At 38.8% G+C, this 27,037-nt stretch overlaps 1 protein-coding gene across 1 annotated transcript in view; it reads left to right on the top strand.

Moving 5' to 3' along the window:
• The window catches only part of ACBD3 (acyl-CoA binding domain containing 3), a 44,056-nt gene extending 17,978 nt beyond the window's left edge, over positions 1–26,078 (top strand). Inside the window, 14 exon segments of the mRNA XM_044000849.1 lie at positions 4,730–4,807; positions 4,810–4,853; positions 4,855–4,871; positions 5,633–5,772; positions 10,670–10,773; positions 10,775–10,830; positions 12,548–12,602; positions 12,604–12,654; positions 12,656–12,724; positions 18,023–18,051; positions 18,053–18,207; positions 19,414–19,698; positions 23,667–23,854; positions 23,856–26,078. Of these exon segments, the coding sequence (XP_043856784.1) occupies positions 4,730–4,807; positions 4,810–4,853; positions 4,855–4,871; positions 5,633–5,772; positions 10,670–10,773; positions 10,775–10,830; positions 12,548–12,602; positions 12,604–12,654; positions 12,656–12,724; positions 18,023–18,051; positions 18,053–18,207; positions 19,414–19,698; positions 23,667–23,854; positions 23,856–23,873 (1,289 nt within the window). The 3' untranslated portion in view covers positions 23,874–26,078.
• Positions 26,079–27,037: the final 959 nt, after the last annotated feature.

The following is a 27,037-nucleotide window of genomic DNA, read 5'->3' as shown; positions in this document are numbered from 1 at the left end:
TAATGATGCTATCATATCTATCATATCTTTTATCCTCAAAGTGAAATCTCTAGTTTCTTCAACTGTTACTCATGTGATAATGCTTTTGGTTCTGCTTTAGTATTATTGATCCTATTAAAATGTGACTTCAGAACTAAACACATTATTTTTCAGATGTGGTCTGGCCAATATAGGGAATAGAGAAATTGTTGCAGCCATTATGCTTTCATTGATGCAGCCAAAGAGAAGATTAACCGTTTTGGCAGCAGTATTACACTGTTGGCTTATGCCACGTTGGGCTGTTTTAAATTCCCAGGTATTTCACTCCAACTGTTGTCAAGCTTATTTTGTCCAGTTGAAATGGGGGGTGGGGTGGGCAAAAGGGGATATAAAAATTTAGAACTTTTCATTCTTGTTTATGGTTTATCTCCATCTAAAATTTAGTTACTCCCTACATTTTTCTAGTCAGTCATTGTCTTTTGGAACCCGGTAGGTCTTTTCTGGGATATCACTGCCTTCATGAGCATTCTAACAATGTTTCTACCCAGGCCTTTGGGGAAAAAATTGTTTACCAGAAAAGAGTGAAGAATAGAACTCTGCTGCAGACCATGGAAAAATTTCTTCCAAGTGAATATGAATCAGTCTGTTAATACGCTTTGATAGTGTAACCAGTATCACCCAGCCTATACTAATTATCTGGTCCACATTTCCTAATTTTTTTCTTAAGAAATTTCTTGAGAGACTTTATCATGTGATAGAGCCTCAATTTTCTCGTCTGTAAAGTAGAGATAAGAATACTTTTAGTTGAATTTCAGATCTACTACGTGGTGAACTTTTTCTTAATCTTTCAATTAATAAGCTTGCAAAGGAGGAAATTTGGCTAATTTGGCATGATTTGTTCTTAGTGAACTCATGCAGCTTCATAGTTATTACTCTTTTCCTTTTTATGTACTTATAGGCCAGCTGTTTAATATGCTTTAGGATTTTGCCTGGGATCAGCATCAAATTTACCAGCCTATAGTTTATGGAATAATTGGCTCAGTTTGTCTTGTAGCTTGCCTTATCTTCTCTAGGATGCCTGACAATGTTCATTGACACCTGCAAGTTCTGGGGTATCTGTCATTCATTCTGGCCAAATGTTTTGAATTCATTTAAAATATCTGTGTTCTTATTCTCCTTACCTGTGTTTGATTGCAGTGTTCCTTTAATCAGTTCATAGAAAAGCATTATTAAGCTCCTATTTTGTGCTACACAGGCAGCATGGTGCATATGAGATCTAAGAGTAAGGAGACTTGGGTTCAGGTTTTGCCTCTGACATATACTGGCAATGTGACCATGCCAAAATATTTACCCTCTCTGTGTGTGCCAGATCTCTGAGATTTTGAATTGCGAAATACCAGGTGCTAATTTGCTTTGGTAGAGGGAGTTTTGTCATTGATAGTTCCCTATGCTAATGAAGAAATAAATATGGCAAGCAGCATCCCAAGTTCTGGGAATTAAAAAGCAAAAACATTCCTTGCCTTCAAAAAGCTTACATTCTGTCTGGGAAACAACATCTATATATTAAAAACATAAGTATGTTTTAAGTAAATACAAGTTAACTTAGTTGTAGGTGGATCAGAAAAGACTTCATGTGGAAAGTGGCTCAGCTTGTATTTTGAAGGAAATTAAGGATCCTAAGAGGGTTAGTTGTGGAGGGAGGGCATTGCAGGTGGAGAGAACAGCTCAAACAGCCCAAAAATACTGAGATGGAGAAGAAGGTTGTGTGTAAGGAACAGTGAGAATCCAGTTTGGTGGGGCTATACAAAATATGAAGCAGAATTCATAAAAAAAACATGGAAAGCTAAGCTGGAGCTGCATTGTGAAGCTTGAAAAGCCTGAACAGGCATTTGTATTTATTGATCTGTATTTGATCAAAGGGATCCCCTAAAGCTTATTGGGTAGGAAAGTGAACCTGGTCATGTCATTGTTAAATGAATATGACTTTGGCAGCTTGTGTGAGGATGGATTAGAGAGGGAAGAGACTAGCTGTAAGACAGCAGTTGAGGCAACAGGTATGAGGGTCGGGACTAGAGTGGGTAACCCCTGAGTGGAGAGAAAGGAATAGATAGGAGAGATGCTGTGATTGAGTTGACAAAGACTTGTCAACTTGAATAAATGTGTATAAGGAAGAATGAGGAGTGGCAAAAGGAATGCCAGGGTACTAACTGGGTGATTAGAAGAATAGTGATTGTCTCACCAGAAATAAGGAAGTTAGGAAGAGGGGTTGAGCTTAGGAGAAAAGATGAGTTTGAATTTGGGGTGCCTTTAATGGAAGCAAAATAGTATTTGAATCATTCTATATTATCCTAACCATTATCATTTACTATCTACCCCAGTCAGCAGGCCTAGTAATAATTTTTCTTTTTATCCTCGTGTAGTTCTCCATCTCCATCTCCCCCTCCCCAACACCCCAATGCTGTACAGTGAATTTTATTTGAGAATGTAGTCTTAAAACCATTTTCATTTCTTTAATTTTGTTATCAAACTTTTGTTTATATTACCCTCATCTTCCATTTTGGATCCCACCCTTTATTCAAAGATATCTTACAGGCTAATAAATATAAGATTCCAAAGGACTCCAGAGAGCCATCCCTTATAACAATAAAAAATGGGGGGGGGGACAAGCAAAACTAACCCAACTTATGGAAAAATCTGATAATATGCAGTATTCCAAGTCAACAACTCTACAAAGAAGAAAGATGGAGACAAATTCTTATTTTTCTTGTTTGGCTCCAAGTTTTATCATTACAATTTCACATCATTCAGGTTTTTTGTTGTTGTTGTTTCCACAAACAGTGTAATAGCTGTTATGTATATTGTTTTCCTGGTTCTTATTTTGCTTTGTATCAGTTTATATAAGTCTTCCTATACTTCTTTGTGTTCATCATTTCTTTTGTTTGTTTGGTTGGTTTTTTTGGTTTTTGTTTTTTTGCGGGTCAGTGGGGGTTAAGTGACTTGCCCAGGGTCACACAGCTAGTAAGTGTCAAGTGTCTGAGGCCGGATTTGAACTCAGGTACTCCTGACTCCAGGGCCAGTGCTCTATCCACTGTGCCACCTAGCTGCCCCCTTCGTCATTTCTTATAGCACAACAATATTCAGATACATTCATGTGACATAAATCTGATTAGCTATTGCCCAATTGGATGGGTATGTGCTTTTCTTTCAATTCTCTGTTACTGCAGAAAAGGCTGCTATAAATCCAGATGTGATTTTTAAAGCCCTTTTTTGTTCTTGTCTTTTTTTTATCCCCATAAGTTTTATGGTCTTTATGCTTTCTTGGTTACATGGCTCTGCTCCCATCTTTTGTACATGTCTTTAAAAAACCTTAGATTAATAACCTTTTAAAAGATAGTTTTTTATGAAGCCATTTAAAAAATCTAACTTGCTTCTTTTATTAACATAATTTGCTATTATGTCATCAGATTTAAAAAAAATTTATTATGGGGTGTGTTCCATCTGGAACTATCATTTTAAAATTTCTAGCCAGGGGATCATACCTATCTTTTCTATGAACTTGTTGAATTCAGCTTCCCTGAAGGTAGGGTATTGTTTGAACGTCTTTTATTTCCATCTGATTCCCTTATTCAGCCAGTTCTTCTCTGGTTGGAAGTTAGGTCTAAGGTGACAGTTTATATCATCACTTTTAAGTGAGGCAGTCATCAAAAGCCAAGTTAAGTATGCTTTTCTTTGAGTGGACAGGGAACTTCAGAAGATATGGAGTGTCACATCACAGCTTTATCCTGCCTCTGTGTCAGGAACACATCCTTTTCTTCCTTACATCTTGGCCACCTATAACATAATCTAACCATTTTATCATGTGTTTTTGTCCTAACCCAAATGTGCTCTTTGCTGCTTTTCCATCCATTTAGCTGTATTTCCATACAGTCCTGTGTCTTCTTGGCTTAGTGCTAATTCACTTAACTTAGTAGTAGTGTTTTGAAAATAATCTTTGAAATATATTTTGTTTTAAGGGCCTCAGTCAAGCCTTTTTCAACTTTCCAGGTTCGGGGTTTTTTTTTGTTGTTGTTTTGTTGGGCTTTTTTGCTGGTCAGCTGCTCCATTGGCAAGTGAACAGCTTTTAGTTTATAGGTCTTAGCCACATGTACTGCCACACAGCTATGACACTGTTTTCTAAAGTAGAGAAGACTATTAGGGAGTAGGGGGTGAGTAGACCTATATTTGGTTTTATCTATTAGAATTTAGTTACTAAAGTTAAAGAAAAACCTGGTTTTGTTAGCTACAATAAGATGGTTTTGTGGCATAGCTCCTATAGAGAGATTTTAGTGCAGATTGCTGAACATAATGGATATTGTTATTATACATCACAATTTCTTTTTTTTTAAGTGAGGCAATTGGGGTTAAGTGACTTGCCCAAGGTCACACAGCTAGTAAGTGTTAAGTGTCTGAGGCTGGATTTGAACTCAGGTACTCCTGATTCCAGGGCCGGTGCTCTATCCACTGCGCCACCTAGCTGCCCCCACAATTTCTTTAAAAAAACTTTATTATGAATTTCAAACAATGACAAACCAATTAAGTGCATATTTATTTAGATCGTGGTCAAGAAGCTATCTATAATTTAGAAACTACTTCCTATGTCCCCCTTTCATTGTCTTTGTCTATTTGCTTCTAGTGTATATATATTGTCCTTTATGTACTTACAGTCTAGGATCATCTTTTGTGTGTGTGTGTGTGTGTTTTTTTTTTACAGATAAAGATGGCAAAGCATTTCATCCGACTTATGAAGAAAAACTAAAACTTGTGGCACTGTACAAGCAGGTTCTTTGGGGTCGAGTAATCCAGACACTTATCCTGAGGTTGGATTTTTTGATGTCTTTGGGGACTGACAGAAGGTAACATGGATTTTGCTGCTTGAGGAGTTTAATGAAATGACTAGGAGAGGAATTGACTTATTTTCAAAGCTGAGAAGATGAATAGGAGTCAACTCATTTACTTCTATTTTCTGGATTCTTCACATGTTTGACTTGGAGATGTTTTGCACCACATATAGTGGAAGAACCATTCATTAGTTATGAATATGTTTCATTTATTTTTTCCTAACCAAGAGGTTACAGAACAGATTTGTTAAAAATTGTTTTCATTTTAAAAACTTATCGTTTGTTGGATGTCAAAAAACGCTTCCAACTCTCAGACCCTGATTTGCTTAACAGGGTTATGGCAGAAGGGAAATTAATTGAGCATTCTACACATTTTTTTTAAGCCTGAGAATAGTAAAAATTATTGATATGAGATGAGAAGTAGTAAATCTGGTAACTTTTTTTTGCCTGTGAAAAATTGATATTTAAGATATGCCTTATGGTAGCTGTCTGGACTAAAGCATCTTGATGCTTGAAGTGTATTCTTATGCATAGGTTATGTGCAGCATGATGATCTAGCAAATTTAGTAAATAAATAGTAAGTTACCTTAGCAAATAGATGTAAGATTTTATTGGGGGGATTGGGGTTCTCATGGCAAAACAAAGTATTTCATTTTACTACTCCATAGGATTAATTTTAGTGACAATTGGGAATTGTTCATTTTAGGATTATATTTAAAGGTAACTAAAATTCCCTTTAAGGAGGGATGGTGATTGTTGTTGTTTAATTTTTACAGGAAAGAATGGGCAGCCCTGGGAAATCTGTCTAAAGAGGATGCTATGCTAGAATTCGTCAAGCTGCTAAATAGATGTTGCTATCTTTTTTCAACGTATGTCACATCCCATAAAATAGAGAAGCAAGAACAAGAAAAAAAAAGGTGAAATTTAAGGGGCACAGAGTTCTTTTCCAGTCTTGAATATTGATGCTTTGCTCTAAGGCACATTGGTTCTATATCAGATAACTTTTTCCTTAGGATCATCACCTTGTTGGAATTGTTTTTTTTCCCAGAATGAGCTGGTGTTTTGGAATTTCTGTTTTTCGTAATTATAGGTATAAAAAATTGTTGCTATCTAGCTCATCTGTAAAGGTAACACATTTATTTTTCTGACATTTAGTCTTTCAGTAATTTCACTATAAGCTTTTATTTCATGAAGACTTTCATTTGGATCTACATACCACCTTCCTCATTTCCCTCTACTATGCTCTTCATTAAGACTATTGAATGTTTAAATTCTGTTTCATAGCACTGGCTGTGCTGAATAGTAGACCAGTTCAGTCATTCATGTTGACCTGATTTGGTTAATGTTGAAGGCCTGGACTACTTATACAAAAATGTATTGTGTACCCACCATGTTCAAGGGCTAGAGATATAAAAATAAAATTGAAAAAAGTCCCTGACCTCAGGGAGCTCCTGTTCTCCTGAGTGCCATGTATAAATAAAATACAGAAAAATAGCAAGATGATTTTAGGAATGAAAAGCAGTAACAGTAGGGGAATCAGGAAAGGCCTCGTATAGAAGGTGGCCTCTGAGCTGTGCCAGGAGGTGGAGATTGTGTCCATTGTATAAGGGGCCATAGTTTCCTCAGCTATAAAGTAAGTGGGTTGAATTAATTGGCCCTGAGGCCCCTTTTGGCTCTAGAGCTTGATCTTATTGTCTTCTGACTGCTTAGGCAAAGGCATGGAGACTGAATATAGAATGCTTCATACAGGAAGTAGCTGGCAGATAAGTTTGATTAGTACATATGAAATAAGATTGGAGAGGTAGTTGGGAGCCATGTTATGGAGAGTTTTAAATTCCAGCCTGAGGATTTTGTATTTTATCTCAGGCAGTATAGAGCTATTAGTGATTTTCATTGTGAGAGTGACAGATTTCTATTTAATGAATATCACTTTGTCAGGAGGATAGATTAGAGATGGAACAGAATAGATGAAGGGAGGCTTTTACAATTATTTCAGTGAAAAGTGATGAGAGTACGAACTAAAGTAGAGATTGTGTGAGTGGAGAGAAGAGGACAGATGTAAGACATGAGGAGGTTGAATTGATGACTTCATCTTTGAATGGATGTGGAAGATACGGGAGAAGGAAGTCATGAATATCCCCAGGGTTAGGAACATGGGTGACTGGAAGGATCCTGTCAAAGGAAGTTGGGAAGTTTGAAGAAGGTTTGGATTTGTTTTTTTGTTGTTGTTGGTTTTTTGCGGGGCAATGGGGGTTAAGTGACTTGCCCTGGGTCACACAGCTAGTAAGTGTCAAGTGTCTGAGGCTGGATTTGAACTCAGGTCCTCCTGGATCCAAGGCCGGTGCTTTATCCACTGTGCCACCTAGCTGCCCTGAAGGTTTGGATTTGGGGAGGGAATATGAGAATTCTTTTAGATGTGTTGATTTTGATATGTTTCAGGATATTGGGTGAAGATCTCTAGCATGTTGTTGGTAAAGCAGAGAGAGATTAGGGCTCAGTCCATAGATTTGGGAGTCATCTAATAGGTGCTGATGAGACCACAAAGGGGAAAAGGTGTAGAGAGAGAAATAAAACCGGGAACAGCATAGAGCCTTTGCAGGGGCTGGGGGCAGGAGCATAATATACATGGTGAGTGGATAGGAACTAGATCGTGATCTAGCAAAGGACACTTTGAGAGAGGCCAAACAGGGATAGGGAAGAGTGTCCAGGATGAAGGGCAGGGTATGTGTAGGGTGATTTACAGGCCAGAGGCAGAAGAGAGATCAAGTAGAATGCAGACTGAGAAAAGGCCATAGCAGGAAAGAATTCCTTGGTGGCCTTGCACAGGGCAGCCAGCTTCAAGTAAGGGTGGGTGTAGAAGACATACAGTGGTTTAAGAAAAGAGTTTAGGGTGAGAGGAAATAAAGGAAATTAATTTAGATGCTCTTTTCTGGGAGTTTGGTTTGTGTAAGGGAGAAAGGATATAGGATGATAGCTTGGGGAGATGGCTAAGCTAAGTGAATTTTTTTTAGGTAGAAGGGAGACCTAGACATTTGCAGATGGTAGGCAAGGAGAACTTGAAGACATCCTTAATATTTAAAATGTTTGTTGAACTGAAGATATTGAAGGGATTGACCTAGGGGCAAACTCCTGGAGGAGGAGATTGGATCCAAGAATGTGAGTGGAGTGGTTAACCTTGGTAAGAAGAAAACCTATTTATCAGAGACTCCAGCAAAGGAGAGAATGAAATTGATACTGAAGGATTTGTAGGTGTGTGTGGAGTGAAGTAGAAGAAGGAGCGTGCATTGATGGTTTCTCTTTTTTCAAGGAGGCAAGATCTTCTGCTGAGAGGTGGGGGGGTGGAGCAGATGATATTAGAGGTTTAAGAGTCAGAGAGGGTTTGAAATTGGTGCTGTTTAGAGTGTGTCAGTTAATCTGCAAGAATAGAAAGACTGCTTTATAACGTGAAGGTCTTGTTGAGATTAGGGTAACATACATTTGTAGTAACCCCAGTGAGCAGAAATGCATGATTTTCTCCAGTGCTGTTTGCAATGAATGAGTAGGGAATGAATAAGAAAATGGTAGGAAATGAATTAGGGTTGGGGTTTTACAAGACTGGTGAGAGACAAGGGGCAGATGCCTCAAGGGTAATTGATAGTGTAAGGTTGAATGACTTCACCATAAGGTTGCATGTGAAGGGAAGAATAGTGGAACTAGACTGGGGGGAACAGAGAAGAAGGGGGGACTGGAAGCCAAGGTTGAGAAGAGAGAATAGTTTATGAATGAGTGGAGGGCAAGATTGAAGACTAGGAGATGGTGGTAAGAAAGGGACATAGTTAGAAATCATGGTAGAAAACTATTTGACTTTTTTCAATTTAATAATCTTTTTTGCTAAAATTCCGTGTGTGTGTGTGTGTGTGTGTGTGTGTGTGTGTGTGTGTGTGTGTGTGTGTACACAATGTGCACTCAAGTCCAGACACACATATAAAAAAGATAATAACATCCATTCCTTAATTTGAGTTACCTAAAACATAGGTAAACCCTAACATCTCGGGCCGAAGAGGCGAATGGCCCAAGGTGATGTCTTTAAGACGTTCACGTATTCTACTCATAGAAGGAGGCAGCATGGTACAGTGTGGAAGGCACGCTGGCCTCTTGGACATTGGACCAAATCAGTTAACGCCCTGGACTTTTGTTTGGCCATCTATATGATGAGGGAATAGACACTGTGGTCTCTGAGGGCCTCTGCGGTCCAGATGTGTGATAGTAGAGCACCATTTACTCATAGTGCAGTACTCTTATTTTGTATAATTGCCTGGTTTTATAGCCAGTTGGAAAGGGACAGGACTCTCAGAGGCAAGCACACTGAAAGCCAGCGTGAAGACAAGACACATGGCAGCACAACAATTCCAAGTGAAAGTCTGAGATCATTTAGGATAGGGGCAAATGACTCTATACCCTTTACAAGACAAAGATCATAAGATTACAGGTTTAGACGTTCAAGGGACCTTAGAGGTCCAGAAGTCCAGGGAACTTGTTTGCCCTACAATCACACAGGTGGAAAATTGCAGGTCAGGATTTGAATCCAGGTCCTTGACTCCAAATCCAGTACCGCTCTGCCCTTCAGAGATTGAGATTTATAATAATACTAACAAAGAACTCATTTTTATAGCACTTTAAGGTTGGCAGTAAGACTTTATAATACATCTTTACATTTGATCTTGGCAGCATTCCTGGAGTTAGTGCTAATTATTATCATCCTTTATAAATAAGAAAACTGAGTCTTCAGAGAGATTGGGTAATTGCCTGGGCACACAGCTAGTTAATGAGCAGATTTATGAAACCCACATCAATTATCAGTCACTATGATCAGGTTAAATTATCTTTAGCATAGTATATATTGAAATGTCAGAGGAAGTTGTGATACATTTTAGAGTCTGATCCCAGATAGTTAAAAATAGAAAAAGTTTTAACACTTGTAGAGATAAGTTTCATTTTTCTGGAAAAATTAACTTATATAGGATATCTCATTCATTGCTTGATGGTTTGGGGCAAATGAAGTGCTACTGTAACAGGTTTTTGAATATACATCCCAGTATCTTGATGTTAAATGACTCATTGTACAAACCTCATTTGGTAAAATGCAGACTTTTTCTTTGTTAAATCTAGCACCTCTTGCATAGGGCTGTTGTGAGGCTCAATTGAGATGACATGTGAGGTGCTTTGCAAACCTTGAAGCACTAACTAAATGCTGTGATGATAATGATGGTGATTGTATCACATCAGTGACATCTTGATCATGGTAATACCTGAGGACAAATGTCTTGGCATATTAGCTTTTCTGTTCTCAGGTTTAAATTCATCAGACACATACTGCCTAATACTACAACTAGCTGTACAAAACACACCTTCAAAATTCTAGAACCTGAAATCTCAGTTGTCTCTCTTTAAAAAAGATGGGAGTCATTTTATTATACTCATTCTAAAAGTGTGGCCAAGCATGACCCTAGTACCCTGGTATGCTGATAAGTAGTACCAAAGTATGCAAGATATGGATGGTTGCTGCATGTCTTACTGATGCCCCATTATTCAAAAATATCCTCCCAGTTGTTGGGCCCTACCCAGAAATTTTGCATTTCCCTTCCAGATCTCCTTCCCATTCTTTGTTTTGTAAACATACAAAAAGATCAGGTCTTCCTCTTACTGAGCCAGACAGTTTTCCATAGTGATTCTGTCTCCCAGTCATCTTTTCTTCTCTCCTAATAAATCTCTTTTTATTTTACAAAAAAAACATGCATTATACTTATTCTATCTATTTGTTTCTTTAACTTTGTAGGAAGGAAGAGAGGAGCAACGGCGTCGGGAAAAGGAAGAAAGAGAACGTTTGCAAAGGGAGGAAGAAAAACGTATTCAAGAAGAATCTGAAAGGTTGAAAAGGGCAAGCAGAGGAAAGGAGGAGAATAGATGAGGAGAAGCTGCGGCTAGAACAACAGAAGTAAGCCAGCTCCTCCCTAGATTGCACTTGAGAATGGCTTACCACTCAGTCATCAGAGCCTTGCTCTTCATCATGTGCATAGGAGGCAATGCTATTAGTTGCAGCCTGATAGCATTTTGTACCACTGATCAACTTATTGATTAAAAAAGAGCCTCCTGCCTAAAGGCTTGGCCTTGAAGGGCTGAAGTGACCGCTGTCTCAGCATTCTGTCTCCAGGCATGTGGGGTTCCTCAGAGAGCTACGGGATTTTTCCTATCCTACCTCTGCCCATCTGGACACTTCATTCATTCAGCATTGAGTAAATGCCTGTTATGTGCGGTAAACTTGGGTAATTGCTGAGAGAAATACAAAGACAAGTAAGATACAGTCCCAGGATCATAAAGCTGGAGCTCAAAGAGGCTATTTTGCAGATGAAGTAACTGAGGCTGACAGAGGTCATGTGCCTTGCCCAAGGTCACACAAGTAGGAAGTGACAGAGCTCTACTCCTTGGGTTTCCCTCTAGTGTTCTTTACTCTCCTGCCACTGAGTCCCTGTCTTCAAGTGCTGAAAATGTAATGGGGAGGAAATAGGTATGAACGGATGTTTTCATTGGTATTATAAGAAAACCGTTGAGTGTTTTGAGATCAGAGGGCCTGGGGAAGATCCCGTATGTAGACGTCACTCATTTATGTCCTTATGTCAGTGAAGTGGGGAGCACTGACACTCTGCCATAACATCCGTGCCTGCCCTGGTGTGCCTGGCTGGCTTTTGGATTTCTGGTGAATCGACCAGGTCGCTCTCAGTTTATGAAAACATGCCAGAGAACTTTCTGCAAGGTTCTAAATAGCATCAGAGTGGAAAGAACCAGGGCTTGGAAACCAGAGGTCCTTGGTTTGAATCCTCACTGTTAACTTACTATTCTTGTGACCTGGGCAAGTCACTGAAGCTTTCTGACTTTCAGTTTCCTCATGTGTAAAAGAAAGGAGTTGGATTAGATGACCTGTGAGGTTTCTTCCAACTCTAAGTCTGTGTGCCTGTGAACAAAATGAGAGAGAAGTTTACATTTTTTATAGAAAGTTTTACATGCAATGAAGTGCAGGGAGGTCTTTTTAAGGTAAGCCTAATAATCCTATGGAACCACCAAATCTCATTGGTTTTACTCGTACTTAATCATTCTAGCCACCGTTACCTGATAATGGATCCCATCCTCTCATGCTGCTTTCTGTTCTTATTTAAAAGCACCCACAAAAGGCAGCATATGGTGAAGTGGATAGAGAGTTGGCCTTGGAGGTAGGCAGGCTTAAGGTCAAGCCCTGCCTCTGGCACAGACTGGCGATGTGATCTGGGACATGTCATTTCACCTCTTGGTTCCCCAGGCAACTCTCAAAAGTCTATTGATTGAAGACTACAAGTTTCAGAGTAGGGTGCATTCTGTATCGATAGAGGGAGTTCTTTACCAAGAGCTCCTTAAACTGATGAAATTGCAGGTCCTGTTAAAAAAGAAACCCCACCAAGACATAGTTCTTAGAAAAGTCAGCTAAAAATCGAAAGAAGAAACAGTGTTGATTACAACTGTAGCTTCAGGGCCTTATTTCTTCCGGGCTAGAGGCACATGTTAATGAGCATAACTGGTCTAGTCAATTTCAGAGGGTTTGTAAACTTAAAACTATAACCATGACTTGCCTTTCATAGTAAACAGTCCTTTGTAGTCAGCCTGGTCTATTTTTAACATTTTAGGGCACAGATAATGGCAGCTCACTAACTCCCAGCTGCTGTGCAGTTCCAGCAGTACCGCGGCCCAGCAGTATCCAGGGAACTAAGAGCAGCAGCAGATTCTCATTCGTCCAGCTGCAAGAGCAGCATTATCAGCAGTACATGCAGCAGTTGTATCAAGTCCAGCTTTCGCAGCAACAGGTATGATAGACTCAGAATGTAGTGTTAGGGAAGATGCTCAGCTTGGTTGGAATAGAGATTTGTTTTAGCACATCTTAGCTGAGAGACAATATGCTGTAGTAAGATGAGCTCTTCACTTGGAAGCAGGAGATACCCGAGTTCCCCTCCACCCTCTGATTCTCAGTAGTTCTGTGAGCGCCTCTTTGAGTCTTTGTTTCCTCGTTTGTAAAAGGGAGGCAATCCCTGTAGTGTAGTACATCTTTCATAGGACTGTTGAGGAGAACGAATGAGATAGATAATCTCTGTAAAGTGTATGTAAGACTGAAAGCACCATAGAAATGTTCATTATAATTTTAATGGCATGGAGGATAGAAGAGAGAGCTAGTCTTATAGCTGGGAAGTTTTGACTTCAAGTCTTACTCTGATTTATGCTGGATTTGTGACCCTGACCCTCTTGGTATCCCAGGCAGCTTTCAAGACTCTTGACTTGCAGAGAAGGTGCTGATCTGTCATTGTAGAGGTACTTCCTCACTTGGAACTTTCTGGAGCTCCCAGGCCGTCTCTAGAGCAGTACTAGTGAACTTAAAGCTGTGATCTAAGGTCAAAGAGAACTTTAGTTTTGCCGTGAGGTAAAAGGGTCCTTTTTGGTTAGGTTGTAAATGTGATTTCATGGACAGTTACAAAACAAAATATACTTGAGGCAGCATGTTTTGTTAGTTTTCAAAAATGAGTGTTAGATTGACAAAAGAGTTCCTCTAGAAGCTGCTTTATCATCTTTTACAACCTGGAAAAAATGACAATGGATATTGCTATGGAAGTATAACTTGGGATCAACATAGGCCAGCAACTACACAGTGTGGATGAGACCTGGATCTCATGAGGATCTCAGCAACCCCTTAGACTAGAGAACCCCCAGAAGCTGGACAAACCAAGATCTGCCCACTAGTCAAGGCAGCCTGCTTGATGCAATGGAAAAAATGTCATAAAGCAGGTGTGAGAGAACCTGGCTCTGCTATTTGTTCCTGTATAATTTTTAGACAAATCGTGGAATACTAACTAGCTAACACTTACATAGTATACTAAAGTTTGCAAAGCTTGGTAAACATTATTTCAGGCAGCTAGTATGGTGCGTGGATAGAGCACCAGCCCTGGAGTCAGGGGATCTGAGTTCAAATCCGGCCTCAGATAGTTAACACTTACTGACTGTGTGACCCTGGGCAAGTCACTTAACACAATTGCCTCCCCCAAAACACCAAGCAAAACATTATTTCATTTGATTGCTACAACATCCCCAATGAGGTGGGTGTTACTATAATTCCATATTTATAGATGAGGAGCTTAGTTGAGAGGGTACATGACTTACCTGGAAGTCACCTAGCTTTTTGGCATCTAAGGGAGGATCTGAAGTTAGGCCCCCGTTCAGTGCTCTATCAGTGATACATCCAGGGGCCTTCCTCATTTGAGTGAAGAAGGTTGGAATCTATATTCCAAGGGACCTGCAACTGTAGACCCTTTGATCCTACATCTCCTTCAAAGTCACAGAGCTGACCTTGGGCAGAAGCCGAAATTGCCTTTCCCCCTTGTGGCTATAAGAGTGATGATGCTGTACTGGGGGCTTGATTGGCCTGGTAGCTGTAGTTAGATCAAGAGGCAGTACTCCCTGCACCATTGAGCTTCCCAGTATAGTGTAGCATAAGAGCATGGGCCAGACATCAGCTAACTCTTACTTCTACCCTTGTGGAAGGAGCCCAGACTAGAAGCCAGGTCTGAATTATAGTACTGCTTCTGCCAGAATCTCTAGGAGTTTAAAGCAGATGTTTAAATTTCAGTCATTCTCTGCCTCAGTTTCTCAGTCTAACAAAATGGTGGTAACAGAACCCCCCTTTCCTCATATTTAGAATGATTAAAGGGATGAGATAAAGTCCAAGCCCCGAGGCCTCATTGTGATGAAGAGGTAGTTCTGAGTTCTTTTTGTTTGTTTGTTTGTTTTAGTGAGGCAATTGGGGTTAAGTGACTTGCCCATGGTCACACAGCTAGTAAGTGTCAAGTGTCTGAGGCCGGATTTGAACTCAGGTACTCCTGACTCCAAGGCCGGTGCTCTATCCACTGCGCCATCTAGCTGCCCCGGTAGTTCTGGGTTCTTGAAAAGAATGCATGTGGAGATCAGATTCTTTTTTTTTTTTTTTTTTGGTGAGGCAATTGGGGTTAAGTGACTTGCCCAGGGTCACAGAGCTAGTAAGTATCAAGTGTCTGAGGCTGGATTTGAACTCAGGTCCTCCTGAATCCAGGGCCAGTGCTCTATTCACTGCACCACCTAGCTGCCTCTGGAGATCAGTTTCTTGACAGCTCCTACCAACCCTGAGAGGTTTTGCCTTATAGTCTTTTCGTCTGCAGGCTAAGTTTTATTTATTTAGATGTGATAGAGCAATTATGAGCAGATAATCTGAGTGAAGCAAGAGAAACTGTATTCCTCCTATTTATTATTAAAATAATACAAGCCACTCCATATAAATAGGTTTCCCAAATAGTATAAATATATAGCTTATCCTTTGGAACACAGAATTCGTGAATTCTCTACTTCCAATATATGTCTTGTCACCAAGAGTATAGAGGACAGTATGAAGCAAGCTGGCATGTTCTTTGAGTCCTTGGAAAATCATGCTGTATCAGAAACCCAGTTTTGTTGAGGAATCACATCTTTGATATCAGTAAAAAGGCACCACTGATTTCTCTTGAAAAGTAGTAGGTGTGAAATGAAAATTCATTCCAATTCCAAGTTACATTTTTGGAGAAATATGTATACAATCAGTCTTACTATGACATGATCGATATATATGGTCCCCTAAATCACCCAACTGTACAAAATCATGCAATGAAAACCACAGGGTTTGTGAGAGAAATGGAGTTAGGGGCATAACACAAATATTTTGTTATTGGCAATTATAAAAAAGAAACCTAATTTAAAAATAGTAGTGTAGTTTTATAGACATGTTAAGTGGTTAAGAGATGCATCAGTACTACTACAATAAATAGTAACTGCATCTACAACTTTGGACCTAGGCTATTCAAGCTACTTAGGCAGAACCCTATGTACCCTGGGGCTGAATGAAGCTTGGCAGAAGGGAAAAGGGTATGGACCAACCCTCCTTCATCCACAGTTCCTATTGTGCCAAATGTACACAAATAGGAAACTTGAACTCAGAAATGATCTGAAATTTCCTTGTGGAAATGGTCTTGGAAGGGTTGTGGTTTATGAGTAATTATGAAGTGGTGCAGTTTTTCTGCATTCTCATTTTTTTATTATAGAGGAAATCTTGTAAAAGCAGACTCAAAATTTAGATTATGCTAAATTTGTGTATTAATGTATCAGTTGAACTGGAACAAAGTTACATTTTCAAACGTGTTATAGCTGAAGTGACTATATATGTTTACACACACACTTTAATATTTATATGAGAAAACAATTCTTGGGCAGTTTTCTTTCATTTATTTCCATCCTTTCTAGCTCTCTCTTTTTTAAAAAATTGGCATGAAGATAAAGAGTGTGTGTGTGTGTGTATGTGTGTGTGTGGCTTTACATACATTATTTCATTTGATCCTCTCGACATTTGTGTGAAGTAGGAATGACTGATTATTATTTCCATGTTATTGTTCAGGAAATTTGGAATTGTTCAGGTATAGGTTAGACTAAACTGGCCTCTAAAAGCCTTTCCAAATTCCAGTATTCTATAATTTGCTAAGAACTGTCAGAAACGGTCATTTCATTCCTGGTTCCTCTTTAATTTTAAGTCAACTATCCCTTCCATCATCTTATGCTGCAAAAGACTTTTAAAAAATCATATTGTGGCTTGTAAAGTAGCTCATGTTGGTATACCTTTTTGTAAACAGTTTCTCAGTTAATGAGTAGAAAACCTTGCTGAATATTGGGAAAACCCCCCAAATCCTGCAGGAGAATGCCATGTAATATAATAGAAAACACTGGTAAACTCCTGGTAAGTCATTTGAAAGAGAGTCACTTAACTGGGCTTCAATTTACTTATAGTATAAATTGAGAGGTTTAGATTATTACAAAAATATTTGTAAATAGCTCTTTTTTTGTGGCAGAGTCGGAAATTGAGAGGAGCGCCCATCAATTGGGGATTAGCTGAAGAAGTTGTGGCATATAAATTTGGTGGAATGCTATTGTGCGTAAGAAAGGATAAAGGGACGATAAAGGAATTCTGATCACAGTGGCCATCCATGATTCTAGAGGACCCCATATCTCCGGATAGAGGATGTGATGGACTCAAAGGTACAGATTGAGACCTTTTTTGGACTTGGCCAGTGAGAAAATTTTTGTTTTGCTTAACTATGGCATTGTTTGTAACAGGAGTTTTATTTTTCTTACTTCCTCAATGAGGAGGGAGGGTGAGGGGAAGGGAGAGAATCAAATCTTTGTGATATTTAAATTTAAAAAAGATAAAATGAGGTTAGAATAGATTTCTGAGATTCTTTAACCTATGAAACCAAATTCAAAGGTTGCCACTCCTTTGTCTGTCCTCCTTGGCTCTGTAGGTAGTGTATTGGATAGGGCAGTGACTTGGAGTCAGGAGACCTGGGTTCAAATCCCTGTCTCTCGATCCTTACTAGCTATAATGTTTGTGCCTCACTTTCTTAATTTGTGAAATGAGAGGATTGGATTTGATAGCCTCTGTGTCCCTCTTCGAGGCTCTAGAATCTATGATTTCTAGTACTTCTTGAATATGGTAGCTTTCCTAACATTTCCAGTTGGGATTATTAAGGGATCTTCTCTAAAAACTAAATACAGTATTTCTAGAAACGGGGTGCGTGTGTGTGTGTGTGTGTGTCCCTCAGTTGTTACAATGGTGGCAGGTTCCTATTAATATAGAATAATATAGTTCATCAAAAACAAAGAGAACCCAACTTGTATTTTTAAAAAATTTCCTACATGTATTTGATGTAGTTATTTGATGTTTTATGTGCTTGGGGTGGGGGAGTGAAACTTGCACTCTTTACAAACTTAACATAGTAAATAATTATTTTGGGTAGGTAGACATTTGCCTCTGGAAAAAAAAAGACTTTTGAAAGGAAAAAACCATTCCCAAGTGTGCAGTTGCTAGTGGGCTCAAGCAGCTTTTATCGGTCAGGTGTATTGGTGCAGTCTCTTACCTAACTGTTTATTGTTCAGAGGATTTCAAAATAATACATAGCTATTTCAGTTTTTCCCACATTTTTCTCTTTGGTGAAAGGGCGACATCATATCCCAAAATTAGTCATTCTTCACATCATAGTATGTTTTATGTTTTTCTTCAATTATAGGCAGCATTACAGAAACAGCAGAAGCAGCAACACTGGAGCATCTTTGCCTGCAACATCAAAGGTAAATGCAGCCACACCTGGTGAAATGCTCTCAGTCAATGGACAGGCCCAACCTCATCCAGACAGCTCTTCAAAAGAACTGGAACCAGAAGTTTCAGAAGAAGTCGTAGAGAACGGACCAAAAGGTATTATTAGGAATTTGTGTACATTGGTCTTTCTATTTAGAGACTCTGAAAATGAGAAATCCAGAAGGGTGAGTTGAGCATATTTGAATATTACTCATGAGAGCCTTAACAGTTATTGATTGAGCAACATTTATTTGCCCTTATAGACTAAACATACTGCATTTAGTAGAACTATCTCTAGAGCTTTGAAATAAAATTAGTGAGGATTAATCTCTTATATGTGCTCTTGATCCTGTTATTTATCCAATAGATACAAAGGTAAAAATACTACATTGTGTGATAGATATCTCATACTAGGCATATACCTCTCTTCAATGATGGGGATAGCAGCATTGATAGTGCCATGTAGTGCCACTGTCATTTAGAGAACTAAACCATACTTTGTGGCTTTTCTCTGGAACATTTCATAGAAAGTAGCATCAGAAGGAAACTTAGAGGCACACACTGGCATACCCTTCTGCATACCAACAGGAGCTATCAGTATCTTCAAAAGGGAAATTTGGGGTAAAATCTCTGTAATTAAATATGGAAAGTCTGTCTAACAGTTCAGGGTATATGTTTGCTTTCTAATATCCATTGTTATTTAATTTACTTCAATCTCTAAGAAATTTAATTTAGGTTTCCTATGAGTTTTATTTGTTTCACCTTCTTGAGGTGTTTCTAAAATTTTAGAGGTAGATTTATTTTCTTGCTTTATGAAAACTAAAATCAGATCCCAATGTCCTTAGACATTGTCCTTAGTAGACCCCAGGCCTACTAAGTTTCTCTCTGTGGCTTTAGTTTCCTTTCTATGTTAAAAATGCTCCTTCAGTTATTTATGAGACTTCAAGAATTACACTGAAAACACTAATGCTGAAGTGCCTTTCATAAGTGAAGTATAAAAAATAGTTGTAAATAAGATTGTGAATTAGATTTGATAAGGAAGGATTGATGAGAATTGAGATAGTGTTGGACTTTTCCTATGTGCCCATAAAATTTAAGTACTGTCATATGTTGGGCTTACAAAGAGAATTCATGGGATTGTATTCTTTGTTCATAAATCCAGAGGAGTAGCCCCGAGCCTATCACTAGGTCGGTATACCAGGGTTGTTAAAATAATATTACATAAACAATATTAATAATATTACATAAATGGTTTTAATGCATATTGTCATTTAAGTTCAGATAATAGGCCTGTTTAACTTGTATGAGTCTTCTTGTTGCTAGAATCTGTTCCTGTAATAGCTGCCCCTTCCATGTGGACAAGACCTCAGATCAAAGACTTTAAAGAGAAGATTCGGCAGGATGCAGACTCAGTGATCACAGTGGGCAGAGGAGAAGTAGTCACCGTCCGAGTACCTACACATGAGGAAGGATCTTATCTCTTCTGGGAATTTGCAACAGACAATTATGACATTGGGTTTGGGGTATTTTTTGAATGGACAGAGTCTCCCAATACTAACGTCAGTGTGCACGTCAGTGAATCCAGTGATGATGATGAAGAAGATGAAGGTAGAGCAGCTTTTCTGTAACTATATTTAAAAATAAAAGTCTACACAGGTTATAAAAAATCTTTGCAAAGGGGGCAGCTAGGTGGCACAGTGGATAAAGCACTGGCCCTGGATTCAGGAGGACCTGAGTTCAAATCCGGCCTCAGACACTTGACACTTACTAGCTGTGTGATCCTGGGGCAAGTCACTTAACCCCCATTGCCACCCCCCCCCCAAAAAAAAAAACCAAAAAAGAGATGTAACTAAAAATCTTTGGCAAAAATGACAGAAAGAGACCTGGCATTTGAGATGGATTTGACTGGCAGAGATTGTGGGCAATTTTGGTGGGGACGGGATTCCAGGTATAAGGAGCAGCATGAGCAGAAAACATTGAGGGTAAGGAAGTAATGCAGACTATAATGTGAGCAAAGAATGACTACCCCAATTTGGGTGGGAGCAGAGTGTACATGGAGGAGGGGAGGACCTGGAATGCTTAGGGTCAGGAGTTAGGCATAAGGGAGCTGTATGTGGGAGTGACATAATCTGATATGTGTACTTAGAAGGTTAATATGGAGCCAGCATGAAGGAGGGTTAGACAGGGGCAAGTAGTGGAAGATGAGCTTAGTTTTAAAAGCTGCAGGTGCCACTGGAATATCCCGATGGAGACTCCTTTGGGTATTTTAAGTTAAGAGATATGATTTTTTCAGTCTTGAATTATCTTCTGGAGATGAAATATGCAGGAGCCATCTGTAGAGGAAAGGGAAACCTTGGGAGTGAGCAGTACTGCTGAAGGAGAGTGGATAAGGGGAAGAGAGTATCTGAAGACCAAGACTTCTGGAGTCTGCAGATAGAGCTGGCCCGAGGAACCACAAGGGCAGCAGATTCTTTAATTGATATGCTGCATGTGAATTGCTTTTCACAGAAATGCTCGATTCCACACATTTGTGGACACCATGTAGGAGTGTGGTTAGTGTTTGCTCATTTGAATGGCACCTACAGTTTAGAGTTTTAGTGTTGCCATCTTTGCTTCCCTTTAACATCTGATGAGTTGGTTAACATTTCTATAGAACATCCAAGATTTAGACTTGATTCTTCTCAGCAACACAATGGTCCAAGATAGTTCCAAAGGACTCATGATGGAAAATGCTCTCCAAATCCAAAAAGAAAAAGAACTGTTGAATCTGGATGCAGATCAAACCATAGTATTCTACTATTTTGTTGTTGTTTTTCTTTTTGAGGTTTTTCCCTTTTGCTCTGATTCTTCTCTCATAACATGACTAATGCAGAAATATATTTAATGAGATTGTACATATATAACCTGTATCCGATTACTTGCTGTCTTGGGGAGGGGGGAGGGAGAAAAAATTTGAAACTAGAAATATTATAAAAACAAATATTGAAAACTATCTCTAAATGTAACTGAAAATAATAAAATATTTGTATTTTTTTAAAAAGAACATCAAAGATTAAGACCACTTCTTGAGACAAAATTCAAGGCAAATAAAGTTTTATTCCTCTTTTACTTAATTATACAGCCTTATAAGGGGAATAAGTTGTTGTATTTAGTTATTCCTCCACAGAATCTAGGATTTGCAATTATGGGGGACCTTAGAGATTATCCAGGCCAGTCTTCTATTTTCTACAGATGACTGAAATGCCTGGCTTGGGGTCATATAGTATACGTAATAGTCAGGATTTGAACCTGGGTCCCACTGACTCTTAAGTCCATTCCTAGTTTGCATTACCACATTCTGGCTCTCTTTCACTGCTTATCATTTGTCATATGCATGCTCATAAAGGCCTCAGCAAATAAAAACTGCCTTTAAATAACAGTTTTAAGATAATTGTTGATTAAATTGTCCTTTATCATGGTGGTAGATTTTTTTTAACTTTTAAAGTAATTCTTTTGCTCTTTAAAATCTGGCTGAGGGCAGCTAGGTGGCTCAGTGATAGGCACTGGCCCTGGATTCAGGGAGGACCTGAGTTCAAAATCTGGCCTCAGACACTTACACTTACTAGCTGTATGACCCTGGGCAAGTCACTTAACCCCAATTGCCTCGCCAAAAAAAAACAATAGAGAGAGAGAGACTGCTGAAAGGACAAAGAAATGGCCAAATCCTTTCCTCCATGGTGTACTTTTTTTTTAATATCATAAATTATTTTTCTAGTTACATGTAGAGATAGTTTTCAACATTTGTTTTTATAAGATTTCTAGTTCTGATTTTTTTCCTCCTCCCCCTCTCAAGACAGCAAGTAAATCGGATATAGGTTATATATGTACATCAACATTAAACAAGATTTCTGCATCAGTCATGCTGTAAAAGAAGAATCAGAGCAAAAAAGGAAAAACCTCAAAAAAGAAAAACAAAAAAAGTAGAAATAGTATGGTTCAATCTGCAGCTAGATTCCCACAGTTCCTTTTTTCTGGATTTGGAGAGCATTTTTCATCATGAGTCCTTTGGAACTACCTTGAACCATTGTATTGCTGAGAAGAGTCAAGTCTGTCACCGTGGTGTACCAAAAGACAACTTTAAAAATTTGCATTAATACAAGTGCTATTCAGGGCAGGCTTGAAAGGTGGGAGAAGTGTGGTAGGGAGATATTTCTTCTAAAGAAAATACATTTAAGCCCAGGGGACCATTATCCTGTATTACTTTGTACTTTCCCCTTTTGTCTCTTGTTCTCGAGAGTTTTTTATTGAAATTAAAAGGTGTTTTTTCTTACCTATTGTGGTGATGTAGCAGTCTTTAGCCTAAACCCAGATCTCCAGTTGATGGGCCTCTTACCTACATGAACATAGAAAGTTTCTTATCTGAACATGAGCCCCATTTTAGTTTTGGTTTTTTCAGTAAAGAAATTTTGATATTCTTTGGGGGAGGGAGTTCAGGTTTTACCACGTGTGCCAGTTGGCCCTTATGCTTTTAATAACCTGCTCTAAATTGATATCATAGAAAAACAATTGCCCTCTAAGTTCAGGTTCCTTTATTTTTCTAGCTAATATAAACTAAGTTCATAGATGCTGGAGGGAACCCTAGGGATCAGCAAGTCTAGCCCTCCTGGGTTAGCTTCAAAAATGAGAAAAAAAGACTGGTTTCCCCTATGTCATACCAGGCTGCAAGTGCAAGGCCCAATACCTGTTCCATGGTCCTACACTGGTCTCCTTAGCGACCTGATGATTTCCTTCCCCCATCCTATTAATAGTAGCTAGGAAATCATCTATGAACTTAGTTAGATCCTGAATGTTATTGAGATTTTCATGCTTAGGGTGGCAGCTAGGTGGCACAGTGGATAGAGCACCAGCCCTGGAGCCATGAGGACCTGAGTTCAAAACCTGGCCTCAGACACTTGACAACTTATTAGCTGTTGTGACCCTGGGCAAGTCACTTACCCCCATTGTAGCAATTTACACAGGTCTTTACAAATATCATTTTATATTCTCGACAATCCCATTTTATCCCCATTTTACAGTTGAGGAAACTGATGCACATGGAGGTCAAGTGATTCATTCAGGTCACAAGCTAGTTAAGTATCTATGCCAAGATTTGAATTTAGGACTTCTTGACCTCAAGTCCAACATCATCACTTTGCCACTTGGCTGCCAGGTTCATGACTCTCAAACATCTGATTGGAGGTAACCCCCTGCATCTCAGAATCCCAAGCTCAGGAGATCTGCCAGCCCCAAGGCTCCCTTTTTTATCAGTAAGGAAATCAGGGCCCAGACAACTAAAGTTATTTTCTCCAGAGTCACTAACTTAGGTGCTTTTATTTTCCTTTATTTAAGGAGATTAGGGTAAAGAGGGAGGGAAGAGGCATAAAAACACAGAAGCTGTACTAATGTGCTGCCAAGTTCTACAGTTCTGATATGGATTGAGAGAAATCATAACCATTCTGAGAATCCATTTTAGTTGAATTGTTTGAAGTGGATATGATTTTCTTAAACCGGTGGTGATTTGTCTCTCTTCATTCTTTTTTTTTTTTTTCACCCAACAGAAAACAGTGAAGAAAAAGCTAAAAGGAAGTCCAACAAGCCTCAGCTAGATGAAATTGTACCTGTGTACCGACGAGACTGTCATGAGGAAGTATATGCTGGCAGCCATCAGTACCCAGGGAAAGGAGTCTATCTCCTTAAATTCGACAACTCGTATTCTTTATGGAGATCAAAAATAGTCTACTACAGAGGTTTATTATACTAGATAAAGGTGGTGTTACAATATCATTTGAGGCTTGGGTTGGGCAGAAGATGGCCTTTTATTTGGGAATCTCTTCTAACATTACAGAGCATTAGAGTCAGTGTTTACCCCATTTGGTTTTGGTCTGACAGTCTGTGAACTCTTGAGAGTCAAGATTATCCCCAAGACTCCCTATCATTATTACAAGAATTCTTTGGTGTTGAAAAGGGAACTCCAGACTCATCCAGCACTTAGGGGTTAACCAAGAGAGTCACTGATGGATGGTGCTTAAGCTGAAATTACGTGAGTTACATATATTAAATCCTCAAACCCTACTGAATGAGACGCCCGGGGTGTGAACCTTGTTTGGCTGATGGTTAGTCCACTGTTGCCTGCTCCATGTGCTTTGTGATTGCTAACAGTTGAATTGCCTTTTTAATTTGAAGCCCCTGTTAATGGACTTAGAGCTATGTTTTGAAATGTTCGGGTTTTTGTACAATTAGAAACTCAGAATTGTTACCTAAAGCAGTTTTTAAAATGTGTTGTCCCCCTTTGGCTGTGTCCTGCAGAGCCCATATGGCAAGGCTTAGATTGCCTTTATTTTTGGTTAGTCCAAGGTAATACAAAGAAGGATTCTCTGGAAGAATTGGATGCTAGAATTTGTTAAACCAGGATGGTGAATGAACTACAGTACCAACATGGGTAGTACTAGTGAGTCAACTGTCTCTCAGCTGACTAGCCTCCCACTTCTGCCTGAGGTTGACTACCGGTAGCAAAACAAAGTTAAAAAATTACTGACTCAATTGGCTTTTTATGTCAAATGTCAAACCTAGTTTTCTACCCAACTCAATAATCTTGCTTTGTATTTTACAAATGCAAATTGGCACCCTGGGGCATTTAAATATTTTAAATCATTTTAGTATAATTCAGTGTGTGGGGATTCACATTGCACTGATAAATCACTGCCACTCCATTTTCTCATACTTGGTACCATCTGTGCACAAATCCTATGTAATTCTGCTTTAGAATTAAGTATTATGGAAAGTTAAAATGCCCCATCATATAACCTAAATTTAAAGTCTTCCAGCTTAAATCTGCGTTATGTCTGTCATGGATGATATCGGAGCATCTTGTGGTTCTGTTCAGTTCTGACAAATATGGATATAGCTGGCCCATATTTGTGAAAGTAATTGGCCAGTATAGGGAGCCTTGGAGGAATGTAATATAGACAGATATTAATATGCATTTAACACTGTTAATGTATGTTATTGGAATATATGGATTTTTAAAAATCACAAATCACTTCTTGAAGAAGGATTTCCATTAATTAGCTACAGGTTGTACAGTTTAATACCTAATGGGGACACTTGAGTTTGTGTGTGTCAGTTTGTTTCTTTTTGAGCTTTGGTTGTGTATGTGTGTGTGTGTGCGCATGCGCGCGCGCACACACACACACACACACACCCCTAACTTTTTTCTCTCCTCATTCACAAACTGGGTTTTTCTCTCCTAAGTAGCTTCACAGTGCTTCATTTGGTTCAGAACCGTAGTACCAGCTTATGGCTGTCAGTGCTGTTACGCCCAGAACATTTTTAAGGCAGTCTGCTCTCTTGTACATACAGAATGTAAAACCATGGGGTTAGGCAGTTCCTAGCTTTTTTTTTTTTAATGAGAAGAATTCTGTATTTAAAAATGTAAAATAAACATTAAAAAAAGCAGACATTAATATATTTCTTCTAGGATTTGACTACAGATTTTGACCTTGCCCACATTGAGGTTATCTTGCTCATAGAATGTCACTGTTCTTGGAAGCAGCATATATTGTTTTAAATGGCAACAGTTCATCAAGTGTTCACGTCAAAACTCTTTGGTTTTACACTTTTTTATTCCCTTTTGCTGTTGATTAGAACAGTGCAGATACAATTTCAAAAATACTTTAAAATAATATATTTAATCAATTAAAATACATTTACTTGTAACTGCTTGACTTTTTTTTTTAAATATGGTTGTTTTCTGAAGTATTAGTACTGTACTTCCCTATTCAGGTATGACATAAAGAAATGTATTAAAGGGCCTTTTCTGTTTTTAAGAAGGCCTAGTTTTTTTAAAAAGTAACACACAAAAACCCCTTTTCTGACCAACTCTTTTTCTTTCTGGTGTAAATTACGCTTGTGTGTTCAAATAGATTTAATTTTTTTTCAAACTTATTGATTAAAAGCACTGCCTTTGTTCACCATCTTGTTCTAAAACAGTTTTTTCCTCCCTCACAATTGTGTGCACATATTGTTACCTGAGACATGTGAAGAATGTTCTGAAATAGAACATGAAATGGGGCAGCCAACTTGCTGATCCTGAAAGTTGATGTTTCAGAAGCAGTGGGGTCACACCTTATTTATGTTATCTGGAATACCAGGAATTGACCCATTTAAAATAGGTCCTCACTTGGTTCTGGTGGCTACAGAGTAACCTTGTTTAAAGAGCTTCTTGGGACATCTTAACCTACTTCCATTTGTTACATGGAGTTTCAGCAAAATAAAGCGATTAGGTTGGTATGCCTGTTTCTGAGACACTGTGTAGCCAGTCCAGGGGCTAGTTGAGACTATTACTTTGGCATTTGTAGAGGATCAGTTGGTAGCTGGCATTTTATGAGACTAGCAGTTCTTTTGTTTTGGAGCCCGAGAAAACTTACTAAATAATTTGTAATGCAATAATAAACAAATACCTTCTGTGCCAGCCCCTTACCTCTGTATCAGAGCAACACCACTGTTAGCAGCCAGGCACCCAGTGGGGTGTCAGAGGAGTGGAAGGTGCTTACTTATCTTCCAGAGGAATTTATGAGCTACTTAAGAATTGGAGTTGGGGAGGTTGGAGAGAGCTCATCTATCTGAAGCAGAACAGGTGGAAACAGTCACTCTGTGGAATATGTTTTCAATCTTTGGGCGTTAGAATCTGCTTCTTTACTTCACATTTATGAATCTAGAATTCTTTGACTTCATTTTTGGTAGATTTTTTTCAAAGTTTAATGGACTATTGTCTCCCTTATTCCTTACCTGGAATGTTAGAGCAGTAGTCTTTCTGATTGGAGAGAGAGAGGAAAGAAACATCAGCTATCCTTACAGACCACACTGTAATTTATAATTACTACCCAGTTTAACAACACAAAATTCTGCCTTTTCTTGTGAGCTTTTCAGG

This window comes from Dromiciops gliroides, chromosome 4, assembly GCF_019393635.1.
Source record: "Dromiciops gliroides isolate mDroGli1 chromosome 4, mDroGli1.pri, whole genome shotgun sequence".
Classification (NCBI taxonomy): Eukaryota; Metazoa; Chordata; class Mammalia; order Microbiotheria; family Microbiotheriidae; genus Dromiciops; species Dromiciops gliroides.
The sequence above is the reverse complement of the archived record's forward strand: the minus strand, read 5'-3'. Positions and strand labels throughout refer to the sequence as shown.